The sequence below is a fragment of the Schistocerca serialis genome, chromosome 5 (assembly GCF_023864345.2).
Source record: "Schistocerca serialis cubense isolate TAMUIC-IGC-003099 chromosome 5, iqSchSeri2.2, whole genome shotgun sequence".
In the NCBI taxonomy this organism is placed as follows: domain Eukaryota; kingdom Metazoa; phylum Arthropoda; class Insecta; order Orthoptera; family Acrididae; genus Schistocerca; species Schistocerca serialis.
In genome coordinates this window covers 541,716,496-541,742,158 of record NC_064642.1, presented here as the reverse complement: position 1 = coordinate 541,742,158, position 25,663 = coordinate 541,716,496, and the positions used below count along the sequence as shown (strand labels likewise).

Below are 25,663 nucleotides of genomic sequence, written 5' to 3'. Positions count from 1 at the left end.
TCCGCCGGTGAAGCGGGACGTGCCATTTATCTCACAGGCGTTACCGTGGAAAAAATTCGCTCGGCAGTTGTCGTCGAGCTGTGTAAGTGAACAAACTGCAAGCTCATCATTTTATGGTTGTTGATGGGAGTATAAACAGAAGTGGTATGGTAAGACTACAACCTCCAAGGGATTGCCAGTAAGAGAAACAGTTGTACACGGAACGGCTAGTTTCACAGCGTTTATTTTCAAACAGCTTTGTTGCCTATAGTAGTAAAATTGTCGCGACGAGAAGATAGTGATTAATCGAGTGTGTTATGTATACCACGTAGACGTGACCGTGTAATGCGATAACCTCCAAGTGAAAACTCGTCTGATGTTTCAATAAATGGTCAAAGTACTTGGTTTGATCCTCGAGGCAACCATCCAAAGACTTTGCATTTCACGAGTGCCCATGCAGCCACAGTGAGTAATCAAAATGTGCAAAAGTGTAAAAAAGTCGAAGGTTTTTATAGATTTTTTGTCACACATGAAATATTCCAACACATCAGTGAACAAATGAATATCTACGCCATAAAATCGACAGTGGTCTCCAAACACTTGAATCAATGGCTGCCAACGGTCAAGGATGAAATAAAGTAGTTGTTATGATTGATTTTGTGGGTGCATACATTTATATTGGCATCAGGATCAACTGTTTATCCAAACATTCCCACGAAATGTAACGAGTAAACACCGTTTCGAAATTCTGTTGGGAATGCTGCATTTCGCAGACAACACAAAAGTTGGTGCTTTAAATCTTGTCTCAAAAGTTCGATTCATCATCGACGAACTGAAGAAGAACTTTAAAAAATATTATGACGAATTATATTTAGCGTTATGTGAAACCAAACACGCACAAGTATGACAACAAAATATTAAAATTGTGCCAAAGGTGGACATACCGGTTATTAGGTAGGTGGTCATAATGATCTGGCTGGTTAGTGTACATGAATTACAAACAAAGAATATTTCTGTAACTAGTTTTTCGTCCAACAAAGGAAGTAAAAAGAATATACCTAAAAATAGTTCTTCAACTTTTTTAAAAAAAGAAAATATTTAGAGTTACAGAGAAGTACTAATTTTTTCTTAATCTGTCGCGATGTACTATACAGCTTTTGGCTCGCATTCTGGGAAGGCTAACTCTGAATCAGTGCACTCTCTCTGTGTCGAAGCTGTTCGCCTCAGTCAAGAAACATCCAGCTTCATCAAATGTAACACAGTAACATGAACATTTCAGATGACTTGCCGTACTCGAGTCGCAAGAATGCTTATCGGGGAATATCCAAAATTGATGAGAATTAAATAAACTATTGTAATTTGAGAGCATAAAGCGAGCATGATGTGCCGATGAATCCCGCACTCAGCTTCCACCTTTCTTTCTCTTTTCTGCAGATGCTGCTGCGGCCAGACTCTGACCTATCACTGCGGCAAGGGCATCGACGTCGAGGCAGCGACGACAGGAGTGGTGGAAGAGCCGTGGAGTCCAGCCAAGCATACCCAAGCCTCGCCTACCAATGCCTATGGAACTATTGAGTTCCAAGGTGGTCCTCATCCGAGCAAAGCACAGGTAATTTGTGCAATCCATAATTACGCCAGTGAATAGCACCTAGCTCACACCTGTAGACTAATATCGTTACATACTTTCATTTATTGTAGGCAAGGCATCCCAAGTACTTTAACAGTTGTAGTCTTCTCTCCCTCCTCCTCCGCCCCTCCCCTCCTCCCTCCACAAATATTCGTTTGATGGAGCAGGCTATGATAACCTGTCCTGTCCAAGTCTCACCATCTCTGCATATCTGCTGTACCCCACATTCCTTTGCACCTATTAACTGTAGTCAAACCTTGTCTGCCTCTATAGTCAAGAAACAAGGAAATTAAAGACATTAGCTGCTAGTGGACATTGATTTAAATCAGTGAGGCAAGCTGAAAATTTCTGCAGGACTGGGATTCAAACGCGGGTCTCCTGCTTACTAGGCAGAAGCGCTGACTACTATGCCGTCTGGGTCCAGCGGTCACCACACCGTATGGACTACAAGGAACACGATTCCCTTCAGACCCAAATTCTCAATTTATACCACACACTACTGATGTAGTGGCCCTGTCATTAGCCACATTATTCGTGGCATCTCGCCGATTCACGTGAAAGCTAGGGTCTGGCGTGCATCTGCACTGAAGGAATCACTGGCCGCCATAGACTTAATTATATATTTGGCGTCAGCTCTTTCGGAGATATCCAAAAGAACAGACACCACATATATCGCTCTACAGTTTTTAAGTCCGTCCTCTCCCACATCCCTCCGATACCAAATAAATTATTCCTTGATGCCGTGGGATGTGTCCTGTCACCCTGTCTCTTCATTTAGTCGTATTGTGCCCTAAGTGTCGTTTCTCCCCGAGTCGATTCACTATCTCTTAATGACTTATCCGATAACCCATCTAATCTGCACTGATAAGTCAAAACATGAGGATTACTACCCATTGTGAGACCTAATGATGCCTTGTGGCGTTGCAGTCATGTGACGTAAAAATAAAAGTATATAAACAGAGCAAAGACCAATGGGGAATAATTCACGCGACGTTACTGGCCGCAAATAGAGAAATCCACTGATCTAAGCGACTTTCACAAAGGGTAGATTGTTTTGGCCAGACTCCTGTGAACGAGCATCTTGGAACCGCAAAAGCTGGTCAGCTGTTCATGTGCTAGTGTTGTGAACATCTATGGAAAGGGTTTGAAGGACGGTGAAACCACCAGTAGGCGACAAGGTGTTGGAGGTCAGCGCACATTGGTGAACATGGAGCTCCTTACCTGGAAACCCCTAAGTGTTCCCATATTGACCAACCTCATCGTCACTTACGAAGGCAGTGGGCACAGGATCGTCGAGACTGGATGGTGATTCAAGGGAAAATTGTCGCATCGACGAATGAATCACACCAGGTCGTCCCAGAGACCAGTTGTTCGAAACATTCACCGTGCCACAGACGCAGCCCGACGGGGACTGTATTATGCTGGGCTTCCTTGGGAGCTGTAGTGGTAATCAAAAGCACCATGACAGCTGTAGACTATGTGAACATTAATGTGGAACAACTGCATTTCATTCACATCTATATACAGGATGGTCCATTGCTCGTGACCGGGCCAAATATCTCACGAAATAAGCATCAAACGAAAAACCTACAAAGAACAAAACTTGTCTAGTTTGAAGGGGGAAACCAGACGGCGCTATGGTTGACCCGCTAGATGGCGCTGCCATAGGTAAAACGGATATCAACTGCGTTTTTTTTAATAGGAACCCTCATTTTTTATTACAAATTCGTGTAGTACGTAAAGAAATATCAGTGTTTTAGTTGGACCACTTTTTTCGCTTTGTGATAGAGAGCGCTGTAATAGTCACAAACATATGGTTCACAATTTTAGACGAACAGTTGGTAACAGGTAGGTTTTTTAAATTAAAATACAGAACGTAGGTACGTCTGAACATTTTATTTCGGTTGTTCCAATGTGATACATGTACCTTTGTGACCTTATCATTCCTGAGAACGCATGCTGTTACAGAGTGATTACCTGTAAATACCACAGTAATGCAATAAATGCTCAAAATTATGTCCGTCAACCTCAATGCATTTGCCAATACGTGTAACGACATTCCTCTCAACAGCGAGTAGTTCGCCTTCCGCAATGTTCACACATGCATTGACAATGCGGTGACGCATGTTGTCAGGCGTCGTCGGTGGATCACTATAGCAAATATCCTTCAACTTTCCCCACAGAAAGACATCCGGGGACGCCAGATCCGGTGAATATGCAGGCCATGGTATGGTGCTTCGACCACCAATCCTACTGTCATGAAATATGCTATTCAATACCGCTTCAACCGCAGGCGACCTATGTGCCAGACATCCATCATGTTGGAAGTACATCGCCATCCCGTCATGTAGTGACCCATCTTGTAGTAACATCGGTAGAACATTACGTAGGAAATCAGCTTACATTGCACCATTTAGATTGGGATCGATCAAATCGGGGCCAATTATCTTTCATCTCATAACGCTGCATCATACATTAATCCGACAAGGTCGCTGATGTTCCACTTGTCGCAGCCATAGTGGATTTTCCGTTGCCCAAGAGTGCATATTATGCCGGTTTACGTTACCGCTGTTGGTGAATGACGCTTCGTCGCTAAATAGAACGCATGCAAAAAACCTATCATCGTCCCGTAATTTCTCTTGTGCCCAGTTCAGAATTGTACACGACTTTCAAAGTCATCGCCGTGCAATTCCTGGTGCATAGAAATATAGTACGGGTGCAATCAATGTTGATGTAGCATTCTCAACAGCGACGTTTTTGAGATTCCGATTCTCGCGCAATTTGTCTGTTACTGATGTGCGGATTAGCCACGACAGCAGCTGAAACACCTACTTCGGCGTCATCGTTTGTTGCAGGTTGTGGTTGATGTTTCACATGTGGTTGAACACTTCCAGTTTCCTTAAATAACATAACTATCCGGCAAACCGTCCGGACACTTGGATGATGTCGTCCAGGATACCGAGCAGCATATATAGCACACACCCGTTGGGCATTTTGATCACAATAGCCATATATCAACACGATATCGACCTTTCCCGCAATTGGTAAACGGTCCATTTTAACGCGGGTAATGTATCACGAAGCAAATACCGTCCGCACTGGCGGAATGTTACGTGATACCAATATTTTTGTGACTATTACAGCGCCATCTACCACAAATCGAAAAAAGTGGTCCAACTAAAACATTCATATTTCTTTACGTACTACACGAATATGTAATAAAAATGGGGGGTTCCTATTTAAAAAAACGCAGTTGATATCCGTTTGACCTATGGCAGCGCCTTCTAGCAGGCCAACCATAGCACCACCTTGTTTCCCCCTTCAAGCCAGATGAGTTTCGTTCTTTGTAGTTTTTTCGTTTGATGATTATTTCGTGATATATTTGGCCCGGTCACGATCAATGGACCACCCTGTAGATTCTCTGCAAACAACTGTGAAGTGCATGGCACAGGGTACGTCCCATAGCACCAGTTATTAGGTTTTTTCCCGATCCATTCACATATGGAGCGCGGGAAGAACAATTGCTTAAACGCTTCTGTGCGTGTTGTAATTAATCTAATCTACTCTTTACAATCGCAATGATGGCGATACATAGGGGATTGAGGTATATTCCTAGAGTCATCATTCAAAGCTGGTTCTTAAAACATGGTAAGTAGGCTTTCTCGAGATAATTTACATCTGTCTTCAACAGTGTGCCAGTTCAGTTTCTTCAGCATCTCTGTGACATCCTCCCACGGGCCAAACAAACCTGTGATCATTCCTGCTGGCCTTCTCTGTATACGTTTAACATTTCCTGTTAGTTCTAATTGGTGTGGCTCCGACGCACTTCAGCAAGGCTCTAAAACGGGTCGAACGAATGCCTACTAAGTAATATCCTTTGTAGACTGATCGCTTTCCCTTAGTATTCTACCAATAAACAGAAGTCTACGAGTCGCTCTACCCACGACTGAGCCTATGAGATCATTTCGTTTGATATCCCTACAAAGCGTTGCACCCAGGTATTCGGTGGCTGTTTCCAACTGTGACTCATTGGTACTAGTTTTTTTTTTTTTTGCCATTTTGTGAAGTTCACAGTTTTTCATTTCTATAGTTCAATTCTTTTATCTTGGCGGTTCGCGCATGCCCGCCCAGACGCGGGAGATGGCTGCGTTGCCAGTTGTACGCGCCAAGAGAAGCAGCGCCATTGTATATAGTTCGCAAACTTATGTTTAAGGGGGAGCGCGCAGTTTATGAAATAAAGCCACCACGGCCGCATTAACCCTTTCGCTGCTACAGAGACGTGCTCCCCGCATTCCGCGATATGCGCGATTTTGTCATCAATGCACTGCTCGCATGTACAGACACATGGTGTTTCGACTGCTTTGACACACTTTATCATTCGATTTCACAAAAACTATTTGGCCCCAAAAATTTTATTTTTACACATCTTCTTGACTGATACCTTCTCCCCACAAATGACTTAATTTTGTTTCGAAGTTCAACGCAGTTATTATGCAGCATTAGATGTAGTAAACCATTGCACGAAATTTTGAAGAAAAAAATGGCTCTGAGCACTATGGGACTTAACATCTATGGTCATCAGTCCCCTAGAACTTAGAACTACTTAAATCTAACTAACCTAAGGACAGCACACAACACCCAGCCATCACGAGGCAGAGAAAATCCCTGACCCCGCCGGGAATCGAACCCGGGAACCCGGGCGTGGGAAGAGTTTGCAGAGGTAAAAGTCCATGGCGTATACTTTCTGTATGGTCGATTTTAGTTGCCACTAGAAATTTCAAAAAATTACATTCAAACGAATAAAATTCAGGAAGTAATACACTTTATTATTGTTTTTAAATAAAGAAAATATATTAAGCACCGAACAAGTTTTTTTTTTTACTTTTTTTTCTTTTTTGGCGGGTGGGTTGTAGTGGACTGGTGGGGGCTCAGGGGGCAAAGTGGGCAGTGGGCAGGGGTCGAAACCCCGAAACCCGAGGCCTGGCCACAGTGTCCCCCTCACCACCATCGAGCCTGTTGTGCTTAGGGAAGTGGGAGACACAGGAATCAACAGTAGTGGAAGGCGTTGTTGTTATTTATTTATATGCATGTGTTTGTGTAATATTCACTATTATCATGAAATTACGTGAACACATCAGCGAAAGAGAAAATAAATATAAATTCTGGTTAAAAAAAAAGAAAAGAAAAAGGAAAAGCAAAAAGAAATAAAATCCGCGCAATCTGCGACGCGCTCTCCCATCCGCGGAGGTCAGAAGTAGAATCGATCGTAGGCAGTTTAAACTCAGACACCGCCAGGGGAGGAGGGGTAGGTGCCCTCTGAGCCAGGCACTCCCCAACTCAGTGGAGGTCTAACAAAAATGGCTCTGAGCTCTATGGGACTCAACTGCTGAGGTCATTAGTCCCCTAGAACTTAGAACTAGTTAAACCTGACTAACCTAAGGACGTCACAAACATTCATGCCCGAGGCAGGATTCGAACCTGCGACCGTAGCGGTCTTGCGGTTCCAGACTGCAGCACCTTTAACCGCACGGCCACTTCAGCCGGCGAGGTCTAACAAAGACCGTTCGAAGATAGTTAGCAAATAATGTTAGGTAACGTGGCGTGTTTTCGAGAGCTGAATAGGCTGTTCGTAAATAAGTCCAGAAGTCGAGGCAGGATTTAAGTCCCCCATGAAAGAGATAAGCGACCGCCCACCCTTTGACCTACGTAATAGCGTGACATTTGGCGGTGGGAAAATGCCTGTCCTCCGGGTATAAAAACATTCGAGGTTCGGTTGTGTCTGGTGGCACCCGGAGATAGCAGGAAATGATTTGCTGCACGAAGCGCCATACATCTTGCGATGAGGAAGGTTTGAACTCACAACTTTCCACTTAGCAGTCATACACTTTAACCATTACGCTATCGCAGCTAGTCGATCAGTGTATCTCCCAGAGGACTTTAACATATCACGCAAAATACCGACAAACACTGTTGGTATAATTATGAATTACTCACGTTTCGTCAAAGTACAATAGGAAATAAACAATTACCGCTGTTCTTTATTGCGAAAAAGCGGTTAGTGAGAATGATACAAATACCTTTCCTTGCTATCGCCTGAATTAGGAGGCTTATTGCTTGTTTGGTTTAATTAATTAATAGACTATGAAGCAATTGGTATAAAGAATGCTTTTTCCAAACTTTCTATAAAATAAAGTCTGCTATCAAGACACTGCTTTTGTTCAATTACTTTATTTATGACTGAAAGTTTCTAAAACTGAAGACACTCGTCCGTGCTCTGCACTGCAGTCGAGCTCTGGCAACGTCGTTCTCTGTTCATTGGCTGGCTGTGTTTTGTGACGTCAGATGCGCAGAACGAACCTAAACTCGGCCGCCGTCATAAATGACGCGCACTTTAAATATTTAAAACAAGTCGCCAATGTTTGCTTCGAATCTTATCAAGATCTAACTCCATATTTACGCCTCTTCTTTCACAAAGTACTTCATTATACACTGCGCAACACAATTAAGAGAACACCTTTTCGAAACCACGTAATTGTCTCCCATTGCGCCTGATAAGTTTGAAATTTGGCTCTAAGGTGCCTACAACACTCCCCTGTAACTGTCCAGAAGCGTGCCGCCATACGGTGCCGCCCTCGGGCTCGGAGGCGCTTCAAACAGCAAGGTGTCGACACATGCGAAAAACAGACCAAGGCTCACAAGTTTATGTGAGGCGTAAGGTGCGTTAATGAAGTCACATTGGCACTAAATTTCACCAAAAACTATGTCCAACGCCACAGTGGACATGTCACACTATGGGAAAGTCGTCGCACCCCCTCTTACCTACATTCACCCCTTATTTTGACACCTCTGCGCTAGAGATCAGCACCGCGACGCCCAGCGTTGAAATCGCGCGCTTTTCTTGTGGGTGGATAAGAAAAAAATTTCACACACACCGCCGCTCGGAATCTACACGAAAAGGCATTAGGGGTGGCACAAAAGGCATCAGTGAAACCACCGTTTCCATAGGGCGTTGATTCCCACACATTTCGCTGTGTGTTCTCGAGAACCTTCGACGCTGCTGGCGCCCCTCGGACGATTCCAACCTTCTCTAAGGATATCGAGGGCTAGGAAACCCACTGAACGTCATCGTAACCTTTTGGAGAATAGTGCGACAGAAATTTCTGCTCTGATGTGTAGGGTCGAATCGCTAGCGGCCGTTCGAAACCATTCCACGAAATCTGGCCTCGATCCGAAGCAGCAAAGGGTACTTAACTGACAGAATGCAGAAAGTTGAAATAAGTGGTTCATGTAATGTTAAAACAACAGCTGATTCCTCAGACTGGGGGGGGATATCAAGTACGGGGTCCCACAAGTTTCGGTCTTAGGTCCTTTACTGTTCTTGATATACATTAATGACTTACCATTCCACATTGATGAAGATGCAAAGTTAGTTCTTTTTGCTGATGATACAAGTATAGTAATAACATCCAAAAACCAAGAACTAAGTGATGTAATTGTAAATGATGTTTTTCACAAAATTATTAAGTGGTTCTCAGCAAACGGACTCTCTTTAAATTTTGATAAAACACAGTATGTACAGTTCCGTACAGTAAATGGCACAACTCTAGTAATAAATATAGACTTTGAACGGAAGTCTGTAGCTAAGGTAGAATTTTCAAAATTTTTAGGTGTGTCCATTGATGAGAGGTTAAACTGGAAGCAACACATTGATGGTCTGCTGAAACGTCTGAGTTCAGCTACGTATGCTATTAGGGTTATTGCAAATTTTGATGATAAGAATCTCAGTAAATTAGCTTACTATGCCTACTTTAATTCACTGCTTTCGTATGGCATCATATTGTGGGGTAATTCATCGTTGAGTAGAAAAGTATTCATTGCTCAAAAACGTGTAATCAGAATAATTGCTGGAGCCCACCCACGGTCATCATGCAGACATCTATTTAAGGATCTAGGGGTCCTCACAGTAACCTCACAGTATATATATTCACTTATGAAATTTGTTGTTAATAATCCAACCCAATTCAAAAGTAATAGCAGTGTGCATAGCTATTACACTAGGAGAAAGGATGATCTTCACTATGCAGGGTTAAATCTGACTTTGGCACAGAGAGGGGTAAATTATGCTGCCACAAATGTCTTTGGTCACCTACCAAACAGCATCAAAAGCCTGACAGATAGCCAACCAACATTTAAAAATAAATTAAAAGAATTTCTAGATGACAACAAAAAAAACTTAAACATTAGTGTCATGCAATATTTTGTGTAATGTAATATCTTGTACAGACATCTTTTATTAACCTGACACGTTCCACACCATTACGAAGTGTCGTATTCATGATCTGTGGAAGAGGTATTAATCTAAACTAATCTAATCTACTTAGCCTTTTTCAGCCCTCCTGTTTCGCGCCCTTCTGTGGTGTGACTACATACGGATGTGACATTGACACGTGTGTGAATAAAACGGCAAAAGGTCCCGCCAATGGCACTCCGTTCGGCAAGACTCTCAGTGCATGCAATGAACATTTGGAGTCGGGTACTTAGCAAAACTACAGGGGTAGACAGAGCGTGGAATACGTCCAACAAATAATCGAGGAAATAGGGTGCAAGTGCTACTCCGAGATCAAAAGGTTAGTGTATGAGAGGAATTCGACGCGTGCTACATCAAACCAGTCAGAAGCCACTGATGACAAAAAAAAGCCACTGTGTACAGCGACATATCTACATCTGCTCTGCAATTCACAATTACATGCCTGACAGAGAGCTGATCGAACCAGTTCCGCAGTACTTCTCTACCCTTCCACTCTCGCACAGGGCACGGGAAAAACGAACACTTAATTCTCCGCCGCGCGGGATTAGCCGAGCGGTCTCGGCGCGGCAGTCATGGACTGTGCGGCTGATCCCGGCGGAGGTTCGAGTCCTCTCTCGGGCATGGGTGTGTGTGTGTTTGTCCTTAAGATAATTTAGGTTAAGTTGTCCGCAGCTCGTGGTCTTGCGGTAGCGTGCTCGCTTCCCGCCCACGGGGTCCCGGGTTCGATTCCCGGCGGGGTCAGGGATTTTTCCTGCCTCGAGATGACTGGGTGTTGTTGTTGTCGTCTTCATCATCATCATTCATTCCCATTACGGTCGGAGGAAGGCAATGGCAAACCACCTCCACTAGGACCTTGCCTAGTACGGCGGTGCGGGTCTCCCGCATCGTCCCCTACGCTCCTCGGAGTATGGGACCTCATCATCATCATTATCATGATCAGTGTGTAAGCTTAGGGACTGATGACCTTAGCGGTTGTCCCATAATATTTCACACACATTTGAACTTAATTCTCAGTGCGAGCTCTGATTTCTCTTATTTTACTACGATGATTATATCTCCTTGTGTAGGTGGTCGTCAAGAAAATGTTCTAGCATTCGGAGAGAAAGTTGGAGATTGAAATTTCGTGAAAAGAACTCGCAGCATCGAAACACGCCTTTGTTTTTAGTGATTGCCTCCCCAACTCACGTATCAAATCCGTGGCACTCTCTCCCCTCCTCCGTGACAGTACAAAACGAGCTGCCCGTCTTTGAACTTTTTGTATGTCCTCCGTCAGTCCTACCTGGTAATATTTATACTCCCGCAGAGCATTACTCCAGCAGAGAGCGGACAAGCATAGTGTAGGCAGTCTCTTTAGAGGCTTTATCGTTTCTTCTAAATGTTCTGCCATTGAAACGCAGTCTTTCGTTCGCATTCCCCACAAAGTTATCTACGTGATCATTCGAATTTAAGTTGTTCGTAATTGTTATCCCTAGGTATTTAGCTGAATTGACAGGTTTTGGGTTTGAATGGTTTATCATGTAAACGAAGTTAAATGGGTTCATTTTAGAACTCATGTGGATGACCTCGCATTTTTTATTATGTAGTGTCAACTCCCGCTTTTCGCAGTGGACTAAGAAACTGAATAGTAGCTAACTGAAGCCGAGTATTGCGGTCCGACGAGACGGATTTTTGCAACTTTTCAAATGAGAGAGCCGCGAGGGCGCCGGTGATCCGATGAAGCGTTTAACCGGCATTTTCTGAAGGGCGGAATTCAGGCCGGAGGTGGTTCTGTAATGTTTTGGGGTTTTCTATCGTACCATGACTTGGGCCCACTCATTCATGTTACAGCGAATACGAACTGGAAAGTTTATTTCAACTACTCTTGAACAAATGTTGCCCTTTCCTTTACATCATTTGCTGCGTACACTCCCGTCACCTAAGACGGCAACAGCCACGTTCACAAAGCTGCGCTCATACATTCCTAGTTTGTCGAGCAGTCCGGCTCCCTCTTAAACTTTGACTGGTTTTCCCATCGTCATTTGTTTTACACAAACGGCCTCTGGAAATCGGCTGTTCCGGTCTCAGATTTAGTCAGCACGATGATTTTTTCTCTGTAGTTACATATCTGAAGTATAGAACTTCATACTTAGTCTAATATACTGAGGTGACTAAAGTCATGGGATGCCTCCCAATATCAGGTCGGACCTCCCCTTGCCCGGCATAGTGCAGCAGCTTGACATCGATTGGACTTCACAAGTCGCTGGAAGTCTCCTGTAGAATCACTGAGCCATGCTGCCTCAATAGCGGTCCATAATTGCGGAAGTGTTGCCGGTGCAGGATTCTATGTACGAACCGACTTCTCGATTACATCCCATAAATGTTCGATGGCATTCATGTCGGGCAATTTGATTGGCCAAGTCATTTGCTCAAATTGTCCAAAATGTTCTTCAAACAATCGCGAACAATTGTGGCACGATGACGTAACATCGTTGTTTGAGAACACGAAGTCTATGATTGGCTGCATATAGCCTTCAAGTAACCGAACATACTCTTTACAATCAATAATCGGTTCAGCTGGACCAAAGGACCTAGTCCTTTCCGTGTAATCACAACCCATATCATTATGGAGTCACCACACGCTTGCACATTGCCTTGTTGACAACTGGGGTCCATGGCATCGTGAGGTCTGGGCCACACTCGATCTGTACCAACTGAAATCGGGGCCCATCTGATCATGCCACGGTTTCCAGTCGTCTAGGGTCCAACCAATATGGTCACGAGCCTAGGAGAGGCGCTGCAGGCGATGTCTCGCTGTTAGCAAAGGCACTCGCGTCAGTTGTCTGCTGCCATAGCCCATTAACGCCAAAATTTAGCCCCACTGTCCGAACGGATAAGTTTGCCGTACGTCCCACATTGAGTTCTGCAATGCTGTCTGTGTGTCAGTGCCGATAACACTATGCGAACGCCGCTGCTCGTGGTCGTTAAGTGGAAGCCACCGACTACTGAGTTGTGCTTGGTGAAAGGTTATGCCTGAAATTTGGTAATCTCGGCACACTCTTGACATTATGGATCTCAGAATATTGAATTCCCTAATGATTTCCGAAATGGAATGTCACCTGCGTCTAGTTCCATCTAACATTCCACGTCATGCGACCACAATTACGTCGTAAACCTTTTCACATCAATCACCTGGGTACAAATGACAGCTCCGCCAATTCAATGTCCTTTTATACCTCGTATACGCGACACTATCGCCATCTGTACATGCGCATATCGCCATCCCACGACTCCTGTCACTTCAGTGTGATTCTACTTCTCTCTCAGTGTACAAAAGGTCACTCCGTCCGGATTAGCCAAAAATGTTCGAAAACAAGACTAAATTGACAATCTAAGCACGTTTCAGAAACGGTTCTGCGTTTGCATGGGAGCGAAAACCGATCGTGAAAGAGGAAATTCCTGCAGCTAAAACCGCACTTCCATAATCGATATTGGAGTGTTTACAGGAACTCCCAGCTAGCTGCAGTAATAAACAGGGGCACCACTTACGTTGTTCTTAGACAGATGTCCGTGACTGTAGCGGAACGTTAGGAACGGGTTTTGTAACTCATACACTGCCTTCAATCCTAGTATTTTATATTCTTGTTTTAGTCCAACTCGCAGACATAACTCGAGCAATGACGTTTGCTTTGGCGTTACGTATACTTCAGCTTATTACCTCGATGTTGACACGAAATTTCCTCTCCTGCAACGAAGAAAAATGTTCACTTTTCTACATTTTCAAATAATATTTGAAGTGTAAATGCAGATGTGACAATTTTCCGCCTACGAAGGCGATAAATGTAAGCAGATGTCACGCCCCAAACAACTTTATTTTAGTTATTTGAGAATGGAATTTTAATTGCTAAATATGTTGAACTGAAACAGCAAAACGAAATATTTTTACCAAAGATGGCTTATTAACAATAAAAATATTCCTCACTTACAGGAACTATTTGGTGTTATGTAGCGAATTATCGCCGTTGAATAAAAATTCATAGCATTTCCGTTAAGCCAATTTCAATACTGTCTGATGGTAATTCACTATCTTATCAGTGGTATGTCGACCCCATATTAGTGTTCGTTAATATGGGGCGTGTTTACCTTTCGCCTCTGTGGCGGTTTGAACGCTGCTGGGGACGCTTCCAATGAGGTATCTGAATATTTGTGGAGGAATGTCAACCGATTCTTCTACAAGAGCCGAAACCGGAAACGCTGGGGCATGGAGCTTAGTCGATGGTCTGTCTCATTCCAAAGGTGTTCCACTGGCTACAGGCCAGGAGTCTGGGCAGCCCAGTCCCTGTTGTTGTCCATAAAACATTGCTACAAAGATACTGCTCTATGACAGGGTACATTGTCATGGTGATACGGCCAGTCATTGTCTCCGAACTCTTCCTCTGTTGTACGTAGTACACAGTGCTCTAACATGTGTTCATATCGTTTCGCATTCAGCGTTTTCTTAGGCGCAATAGGAGTACCTCGGAAAACTCCCTCCTACTATAACATCACCACCTCCGAACATAACTGCTGGCACTACGTATTCAACGTTATCCAGACATTCGCCAAACCGAAACCCTTCCTCTCCCGTGCCAACCTCTTCATCTAGAGTAGCACTTGGATCCTACGTCCTCAATTATTTGCTGGATGTATTCCAAACTCATTCTTCCTCTACAGTTTTCGCCCTCTGTAGCTCCACCGCGCGGTTTGGGGCGTCTTGCCACGATTCGCGCGGCTCCCCCCCCTCTCCCCCTCCCCCCCGGTCGGAGGTTTGATTCCTTCCTCGGGCATGGATGTATGTGTTGCCTTTAGCGTAAGCTAGTTTCAGTAAGATTAAGTAGTGTGTAAGCCTAGCAACCCATGACCTCAACAGTTTGGTCCCATAGGAACTTATCACCTCTACAGCTCCCTCTAGTACCATGGAAGTCATTCCCTGACGCCTTAACAGATGTCCTATCATCCTGTTCTTCCCCTTGTCAATGTTCTCCACATATTCCTTTTCTCTCATTGTCTGCGCGGAACCTTCTCATTCCTTACCTTATCAGTCCACCTAATTTTCAACATTTGTCTGTAACACAACATCTCAAATGCTTCGGTTCTCCTCTGTTTCGATTTTCCTACAGTCCACGTTTCACTACCATACAATACCATGCTCTAAAAGCACCTTCTCAGAAATTTTTCCCTCAAATTAAAGCCTATGTTTGTCATTAGTAGACGTCTCTTAGCGAGGACTGTGCTTTTTGCCTGTGCTAGTGTGCTTTTGACGTCCTCCTTACTGCCTTCGTCATTGATTATGTTGCTGCCTAGGTAACAGAATTTCTTAACTTCATCTACTCCGTTACCATCAATCCTGTTGTTAAGTTTCTCACTGTTCTCATTTCTACTACTTCTCATTACCTTCGTCTTTCTTCGATTCACTTTCAATCCATACTGTGTACTCATTAGACTGTTCTTTCCATTCAACAGATCATGTAATTCTTCTTCACTTTCTCTCATGATAGCAATGCCATCAGCGATTCCTATCATTGGTATCCTTTCACCTTGAATTTTAATCCCACTACTGAACCTTTCTTTTATTTGCATCATTGTTTCGTAGGTGACAGATTGAACTGTAGGGGCGGAAGACTACATCCCTGTCTTGCACCCTTTTTAATCCGAGCGCTTCGTTCTTGGTCGTCCACTCTTATTATTCTCTCTTGACTCTTTTACATATTGTATAAAACCCGTCTCTCCCTATAGCTTGCCCCTATTTTTCTCAGAATTTCGAATATCTTGCACCATTCTACATTGTCGAACACTTTTTCCAGTCGACAGATCCTATTAACTTGCTTCCATTATCAACCGCAACATCAGAATTGCCTCCCTGATGCCTTTTCCTAAAGCCAAACTGACACATCGTCAGTTTTCCATTCTTCTGTATATTATTCTTGTCAGCATCTTGAATGAATGAACTGTTAAGTTGATTCTGCAATAATTTTCGCACTTTTCAGCTCACGCAGTCTTCGGAATTGTGTGGATGATTTTTCCGAAAGTAAGGTGGTATGTCATCAGATGGTTGGTTGATTTAAAAGAGGGGGGGGGGGGGGGAGGGACCAAACTACGAGGTGATCGGTCCCTCTATGTGATCAGACTCATACATTCTACACACCAATGTGAATAGTCATTTTGTTGCCACTTCCCTCAATGATTTTTGAAATTCTGATGATAAGTTATCGTCTGTTTTATTTGATCAATCAAGCTCTTTTAAATTCTGATTCTAATACTGGATCACCTATCTCCTCTAAATCGACTCCTGTTTCATCTTCTATCACATCAGACAAATTTTCCCCCTCATAGAGGCCTTGAGTGTGCTCTTTCCACCTATCCGCTCTTTCCTCTGCATTTAACACCTCATAGAGGCCTTGAGTGTGCTCTTTCCACCTATCCGCTCTTTCCTCTGCATTTAACAACGGAATTCCCGTTGCAATCTTAATGTTATCACCCTTGCTTTTAATTTCACCGAAGGCTGTTTTGAGTTTCCTATATACTGAGTCAGTTCTTCCGACAATCATTTCTTTTTAGATTTCTTCACATCTTTCATGCAGCCACCTCCACTTAGTTTCTCTGGGCTTCCTGTTTATTTCATTCCATAGCAACCTATATTTCTGTATTCCTGAATTTCACTGAACATTTTTGTACTTCCTTCTTTCATCGATCAGCTGAAGCATTTCTTCTGTTACCCACGGTTTTTTCGCAATTACCTTCTTTGTACCTATGTTTCTCTTTCCAGTTTCTGTGGTTGAACTTTTTAGAGATGTCCATTCCTCTTCAACTGTACTGCCTACTGAGCTATTCCTTATTGCTCTATCTATATATAGCCTTAGAAAACTTCTAGCGTATCTCGTCATTCAAAAATGGTTCAAATGGCTTTGAGCACTACGGGACTTAACTTCTGAGGTCATCAGTCCCCTAGAACTTAGAATTACTTAAACCTAATTAACCTAAGGACATCACACACATCCATGCCCGAGGCAGGATTCGAACCTGCGACAGCAGCGGTCTCGCAGCTCCAGACTGTAGCGCCTAGAACCGCGCGGCCACTACGGCCGGCTCTCGTCATTCCATAATACTTCTGTATCCCACTTCTTTGCGTATTGATTCTTCCTGACTAATCTCTTAAACTCCAGCGTACTCTTCATCACGGCTACATTGTGATCTGAGTCTGTATGCGCTCCTGTGTACGCCTTACAATCCAGTATCTGATTTCGAAATCTCTGTCTGACCACGATGTAATCTAACTGTAATCTTCCCGTATCCCGGCCTTTTCTAAGTGTGCCTCCTCCTCTTATGATTCTTGAACAGATTATTTGCTATTATTATGTGAAATTTATTACAGAACTCAGTTAGTCTTTGTCTTCTATCATTCCTTGTCCCATACTCATATTCCCCTGTAACATTTTATTCTACTCCGTCCCCTACAACTGCATTCCAGTCACCCATGACCATTAGATATTCATTTTTCTTTATGTTCCGTATTACACTTTCAGTACCTTCATATAATTTCTCTCTCTCTTCATCTTGCGATATCGGCGTTATACCTGAACTATTGTTGTCGGTGTTGGTTTGCTGTCGATTCTGAAAAGACCAACCCTATCACTGAACTGTTCACAGTAACACACTCTCTGCCCTACCTTCTTATTCATAGCGAATCCTACTCCCATTATACCATTTTCTGCTGCTGTTGATATTGCCCTATACTTGTCTGATCAGAAATCCTTGTCTCTTTCCATTTCACTTCATTGACCCCTACTATACCTTGACTGAGCCTTTGCATGTCCCTTTTCAGATTTTTTCTAGCTTCCCTACCATTTTCAAGCTTCTGACATTCCACATATCGTTCCAAACCACTCGTTTGCAGTCACCCACTTTCCAGTGGCGTCGCCCTGTACACTATCCAAGTGTCGCTTAACATCGATTACCGAAATGAGTCGCTTATGACGAGTTGCTCGACCATTGTACTCCATTCTCTTTATGTCTTTACGCACTGTTATTACGCTAGCTGTACCGCCGGTAGTACTTTGGAACTCACGTGGTATTCTTTCCACTGCTCCATGTGGTTTTTTACAACCACCCTCCGCAAGTCGACGATCCCTGTCAGTCAGTATATGGAATCTACCTAAAGTGCGCGTCATTTATGACGGCGGCTGAGTTCAGGTTCGTTCTGCGCATCTGACGTCACAAAACACAGTCAGCCAATGAACAGATAACGACGTTGCCAGAGCTCGACTGCCGTACAGGGCACGGACGAGTGTCTTCAGTTTTAGAAACGTTCAGTCATAAATAAAGTAACTGAAAGAAAGCAATGTCTTGACAGCAGAATTTCTTTTATAGAAAGTTTGGAATAAGCATTCTTTGTACCAGTTGCTTCATATTCTATTAATTAATTAAACCAAACAAGCAATAAGCCTCCTAATTCAGGCGATAGCAAGGAAAGGTGTTTCTATCATTCTCACTAACCGCTTTTTCGCAATAAATAACAGCGGTAATTGCTTATTTCCTATTGTACTTTGACGAAACGTGAGTAATTCATAATTATACCACCAGTGTTTGTCGGTATTTTGCATGATATGTTAAAGTCCTCTGGGAGATACATTGATCGACTAGCTGCGATAGCGTAATGGTAAAGTGTATGACTGCTAAGTGGAAAGTTGTGAGTTCAAACCTTCCTCATCGCAAGATGTATGACACTTCGTGCAGCAAATCATTTCCTGCTATCTCCGGGTGCCACCAGACACAACCGAACCTCGAATGTTTCTATACCCGGAGGACAGGCATTTTCCCACCGCCAAATGTCACGCTATTACGTGGGTCAAAGGGTGGGCGGTCGCTTATCTCTTTCATGAGGGGCTTAAATCCTGCCTCGACTTCTGGACTTATTTACGAACAGCCCATTCAGCTCTCGAAAACACGCCACGTTACCTAACATTATTTGCTAACTATCTTCGAACGGTCTTTGTTAGACCTCGCCGGCTGAAGTGGCCGTGCGGTTAAAGGCGCTGCAGTCTGGAACCGCAAGACCGCTACGGTCGCAGGTTCGAATCCTGCCTCGGGCATGGATGTTTGTGATGTTAGTTAGGTTTAGTTAGGTTTAACTAGTTCTAAGTTCTAGGGGACTAATGACCTCAGCAGTCGAGTCCCATAGTGCTCAGAGCCATTTTTGTTAGACCTCCACTGAGTTGGGGGGTGCCTGGCTCAGAGGGCACCTACCCCTCCTCCCCTGGCGGTGTCTGAGTTTAAACCGCCTACGATCGATTCTACTTCTGACCTCCGCGGATGGGAGAGCGTGTCGCAGATTGCGCGGATTTTATTTCTTTTTGCTTTTCCTTTTTCTTTTCTTTTTCTTTAACCAGAATTTATATTTCTTTTCTCTTTCGCCGATGTGTTCACGTAATTTCATGATACTAGTGAATATTACACAAACACGTGCAAATAAATAAATAAGAACAACGCCTTCCACTACTGTTGATTCCTGTGTCTCCTACTTCCCTAAGCACAACAGGCTCGATGGTGGTGAGGGGGACACTGTGGCCAGGCCTCGGGTTTCGGGGTTTCGACCCCTGCCCACTGCCCACTTTGCCCCCTGAGCCCCCACCAGTCCACTACAACCACCCCCCCCCCCCCCCCCCCCCGCCAAAAAAGAAAAAAAAGTAAAAAAAAAACTTGTTCGGTGCTTAATATATTTTCTTTATTTAAAAACAATAATAAAGTGTATTACTTCATGAATTTTATTCGTTTGAATGTAATTTTTTGAAATTTCTAGTGGCAACTAAAATCGACCATACAGAAAGTATACGCCATGGACTTTTACCTCTGCAAACTCTTCAAAATTTCGTGCAATGGTTTACTACATCTAATGCTGCACAATAACTGAGTTGAACTTCGAAACAAAATTAAGTCATTTGTGGGGAGAAGGTATCAGGCAAGAAGATGTGTAAAAATAAAATTTTTGGGCCAAATAGTTTTTGTGAAATCGAATAATAAGTGTGTCAAAGCAGTCAGAACACCATGTGTCTACACAAGCGAGCAGTGCAGTGATGACAAAATCGCGCACAGCGCGGAATGCGGGGAGCACGTCTCTGTAGCAGCGAAAGGGTTAATGCGGCCGTGGTGGCTTTACTTCATAAACTGCGCGCTCCCCCCTAAACGTAAGTTTGCTTGGCGTGTGCAACTGGCAATGCAGCAATCTCCCGCGTCTGGGCGGGCATGCGCGAACCGCCAAGATAAAAGAATTGAACTGTAGTCTTGTTTTATTTGTCGTTGCCCCTTCGCGTTTCCACTTCACAATCACATCATCGACAGTCAACCTGGATAGCTTTAGAAAATTTGAACTGTTCCTGATGGATTTGCTACTCAGGTGACATCCCTCAACTAGACCTCAAACCAACTCAGTGAGCTCTATTCTGCTGTTACTGCTTCTCCGTTGACCACATAATATTCCCCGCCTCGTTCTCTAGTGGTGGGTTCCGCCTCTCGCGGCATCTAGTGACCACTTCCGCAATATGTAGATGTGTTTGGTTAATTTTGATCTGATAGCTTATTTTGCGTACCTGTTATGCTGCGTGTCTATCAGTCTGTCTGCCGGCCGGGATGGCCGAGCGGTTCTAGGCGCTACAGTCAGGAACCACGCGACCGCTACGGTCGCAGGTTCGAATCCTGCCTCGGGCGTGGATGTGTGTGATGTCCTTAGGTTGGTTAGGTTTAAGTAGTTCTAAGTTCTAGGGAACTGATGACCTCAGAAGTTAAGTCCCATAGTGCTCAGAGGCATTTGAACCATCTATCAGTCTCAGTCCGTTTTGTCAGTATCTCGGTATGTGCCTAATTTCCGAAACGATATTTGACTTTGCTATTTATGAACCGTCCGTCCATTTTCAGTTCCCAATACATAGTATCTGATTGCTCTAAGGCCATCTTTTAGGTACTGCCGTTCGCCTTTCAGGTTCTTTACTTGCAATATTCCCCTATCTTTACCAACGAGAGAGCTAGTTTCTTCACCCGACACTCTGTTATCGACCTGTGTTAGCTAGTTTGCGGTAGCAGGGTGTGCCGAAAGTTTTTAGTTTGCTACCTAATGCAACATCTTTGGAACTTCCTGCGTCGCCCACTCGAGGTTCGTTTACATTCACTCAGCGAAGGGAAGAGGTTGAGTCTTGCTTGCTGCGTCAGCAAACGCCGCTGCAGCAGTTTGCATAGCGCAGTAACCTGTGCACAATAGAGCCGATACTGAAGTACTCCCGTACCATATCCTCACGTGACCTAAACACAACACAGAGTACTTATATTTTGGTAGCTATACCGTATGTGTGAGATTTGTTCATTCAAGATCCATAGTCATAAATTGGTTCAGTAACCTTGAATGGGGTCGTATATCACTCAAAGAACAACCCAGTGCAAGCCGATAACACAACCCTTAATTCCAGAGGACTTTTAGACTGCGACAACTTGGTGAATGATGTTCCCTAGGAATGCTTTTTCGAAATAGCATCAGCCCTTGACATCAAGCGGACATTAGCACAGAATAATTTCAAAAAATGGTTAAATGGCTTCAAGCACTATGGGACCTAACATCTGAGCTTATCAGTCCCCTAGACTTAGAACTACTTAAACCTAACTAACCTAAGGACATCACACACATCCATACCCGTGGCAGGATTCGAACCTGCGACCGTAGCGGTCGCGCGGTTCCAGACTGAAGCGCCTAGAGCCGCTCCGCCACAGCGGTCGGCGAATAATTTTATAAAGGCTTCCCACATAATGTTCGGGTGGCCCAGTCACAAAGTGAACAAGTCTCAATGTTCCATCATGCGACGGTTCTAGAATTTTCCTGACACGGTTCATTTCTGTCACCTCTGGCAATGATATGTAAATGTGAAAAATGCCAAATTGCACCCCGTTTCGTCAGAGTCCGCGGTAAAATGTACACCCTCCCTGTTATTGGTACCTCATTTGAAGGATTGGAGAAAGGCAGTTGCATAACACCTTCAGCAGGACTACGTCGACTACGCCAAGCTTATGCAAGCTACAGCATAATAATTTAAAGAATGGTAGGGCCGAGCTGCAATGTAACAGTTGAACTTTTTAATATGCTAACTTTTATACTTTTGTGCCATACAGAATACGGGATCAAATCAGAAGAGGATGATTTTTAGCACTTCAAATTTATCTCTAAATTTGGTATATAATTTTTTTGTCAGGCAGTGTCGCACATAACAAACGTACGTATGCACTGAATAAAGCTTTCTTTAGGTATGTGACAGTTTATCAGCAGCTAACGATTAAACCACTGTTCAGTGTTTTTCATCTTTTTGTATGCATTATTAGTTCTAAGATTTATAATGATCGCAATCACAGCATAGTAAATTGAGAGATATTAAATTTACCGATACTTCAGGCGGGTAGTGTTTTCTCTGCTCGCCAGCTGCCAACTTTAACAGTCAAACAATACTGCAACGAAGCAGCAACTGTTGGTGCACCGGCCGCGGTGGCCGTGCGGTTCTGGCGCTGCAGTCCGGAACCGCGGGACTGCTACGGTCGCAAGTTCGAATCCTGCCTCGGTCATGGGTGTGTGTAATGTCCTTCGGTTAGTTAGGTTTAAGTAGTTCTAAGTTCTAGGGGACTTACGACCTAAGATGTTGAGTCCCATAGTGCTCAGAGCCATTTGAACCATTTTGAACTGTTGGTGCATGCAATGTTTTGTTTCGTTGTCTAAAACTTCATCATGCTACTGTATTCACCATTTAAATTTCGGATCATACGGACTATTGAAGAGTTAGCTACGCTTGCGTATCACTTTCGTATACACTGCCCAGTCACATTAAAGTGCACATGAGTCAGAAGCCTGAATAACCGTCTTCTGCAGTATGGAGCGCTGTGAGACTTGCAGAGAGAGTGTCGGTGAGATTCTGGAAGGTACCGACACGGACCTGGAACCATGCCGATCCCATGGTTTCTCGGGTGAGGTTCCATCGCGCATACAGCCCGATCCACATAGTCCCACAGGTTCTCGTTCGAATTTAAACCCGGGGAGTTTGCTGGCCAGGGAAGTGCGGTAAACTCATCCCCGTGTTTTTCAAATCACATACATAACTGTGAACTATGGAAATGACAACGAGCGTTTGGCGTCTTAGGCCAGGAGGTCCCTTACGTGGCAGGTCCGGCCGCCGTGGTGCGGGTCTTATTACATTCGACGCCACATTGGGCGACCTGCGAACCGGATGGCGATGAAATGATGATGAAGACAACACCTAGTCCGTGAGCGGAGAAAATCCCCGACCCAGCCGCTAATCGAACTCGGGTTCTTAGGACGGCAATCCGTCACGCTGACCACTCAGCTATCGGGGCGGACACTGTGAACTATGACAGGTTGCGTTGTCCTGCTGATAGATGCCATCGTACCACAGAAAAACAAATTGTATGTAGGAGTGGACATGGTCCCCAAGAATACATGCATACGTTTGTTGATTCATTGTGCCTCCTATAATAACTAGATCACTCAGGGAAAACCACGAACACATTCCGCAGATCATAACGCTCTCTCTTCCGGCCTGGATCCTTCTGGCGATTGTTGCAAGATGTTTGCTTTCAGATGTTTCACGCTGTGAACGCCAATGGCCACCAGTTCGATGGAGGCGACCTATCGGCACTCACTGTACGTCCAGTTGCGATATGGGCGTACATATTCCAGCTTTTGTCGCCGATGAACAGTAGTCAGCATGGGTGCGTGAACCAGATGCCTGCTGCGTAGGCCTATACGCAGCATGTTCGCTGAATGGTCGTTGCGGAGACACTGTTGGTAGCCCCTTGGTCAGTTGCTCAACAGTTGCACGTCTGTTTGCCCATATACATCTCCGCACCACAGTTGCTTCAGCGCCGGTTTTGAAGAGCGCCATTTCGCAATGCACGGCATACTTTAACTACGACAGCACGCGAACATTTCGCAAACTTAGCCGTTTCGAAAACGCCAATAAACATGTCCTTTTGGACATCAGATAAATCGCTCCATTTCCGCATTACTGCAACACTGCTCTGTTTTCCACATCCTCCCAAAATGCTTTATATAACCTTCACGGCTGTTGCTGCTACCAGCCACCTATCATCTCGGTCGCAGGTTCGAATCCTGCCTCGGGCATGGATGTGTGTGATGTTAGGTTAGTTAGGTTTAAGTAGTTCTAAGTTCTAGGGGACTGATGGCCACAGATGTTAAGTCCCATAGTGCTCAGAGCCATTTTTTTAACCTATCATCTGTGAGTGGTTCTTGGGCGGTGACGTCAAACATAAGTGGTGTTCACATTAATGTGATTGGACTGTGTATAGCCCGCATCTTGTGGTCGTGCGGTAGCGTTCTCGCTTCCCACGCCCGGGTTCCCGGGTTCGATTCCCGGCGGGGTCAGGGATTTTCTCTGCCTCGTGATGGCTGGGTGTTGTGTGCTGTCCTTAGGTTAGTTAGGTTTAAGTAGTTCTAAGTTCTAGGGGACTTATGACCACAGCAGTTGAGTCCCATAGTGCTCAGAACCATTTGAACCATTTTTTGGACTGTGTATATACGAGGGATAGTCACAAAGTTGTTGTTGTGGTTGTGTTCAGTCCGAAGACTGGTTTGGTGCGGTTCTCCATGCTACTCTATCCTGTACAAGCCTCTTCATCTCCGTATAACTACTGCTTATTGTATTCATATCTTGTTCTCCCTCTGCGATTTTTACCCCCACCCCCACACACTTCCCTCCAGTACTAAATAGGTGATCCTTTGATGATGCCTTAGACTCCTTCTTGTAGGCAGGTAGTGTCGCAAATTTCTTTTCTCCCGGGTTCTATTCAGTACCTCCCCAGTAGTAACGTGGTCTACACATCCAATCTTCAGGATTCTTCTGTAGCACCAAATTTCAAAAGTATCTATTCTCTTCTCGTCCAAACTGTCTATCGTACATCGTTCACTTCCACGCATGGCTACACTCCATAAAAATACTTTCACAAAAGACTTCCTGACACCATATTCGATGTTAATAAATTTTTCTTATTCAGAAAGGCTTTTCTCGTCATTGCCTGTCTACATTTCATATCCTCTGTACTTCGGCCATCGTCAGTTATTTTACTGCCCAAACGGAAAACTCAGCCACTATTTTAAAGGTCTCGTATCCTGATCTAATTTCCTTAGCATCACCTGATCTAATTTGACTATATTCCATTATTTTTGTTTTGATTTTGTTGACGTTCATTCTATATCATCGTTTCAAGACACTGGCCACTCCATTCAACTCCTCGTCAAAAGTCCTTTACTGTCTCTGGTAGAATTACAATGTCATCAGCAAACCTCAGGGTTTTTATTTCTTCTCCCTGAAATTTAATCCCTGCTCCAAATTTTTCTCTGGTTTCCTTTACTGCTTGCTCATTGTACAGATATAATAACATCGGGAACAGGCTACAACACTTTGCCACTCGCTTCTCAATCACAGGTTCCCTTTCATGCCCATGGATTCCTATAATTGCCGACTGGTTCCCGTACAAGTTTAAATAGCCTTCGCTCCCTGTATTTTATCCCTGCTACCTTCAGAATTTCAATCAGAGCATTCCACTCAACATAGTCAAAATCTTTCTCTCAGTCTACAAATGCTATAAACTTAGGTTTGCATTGCCTTAACCTATCTTCTAAGATAAGTCGTATGGTAATTTTGGAAACTTGTGGTAAGGTCTTATTGGACCAAACT

The 25,663-nt window shown here is 44.1% G+C and overlaps 1 protein-coding gene across 1 annotated transcript in view; it reads left to right on the top strand.

Annotated features, from left to right (window-relative positions):
• Window positions 1-367: 367 nt before the first annotated feature.
• The window catches only part of LOC126482069 (transient receptor potential cation channel trpm), a 177,462-nt gene continuing 152,166 nt past the window's right edge, over window positions 368-25,663 (top strand). The window contains exons 1-2 of the mRNA XM_050106045.1: window positions 368-444; window positions 1,414-1,588. Coding sequence (XP_049962002.1) covers window positions 368-444; window positions 1,414-1,588 — 252 coding nt within the window. The remainder of the gene's footprint in view (window positions 445-1,413; window positions 1,589-25,663) is intronic.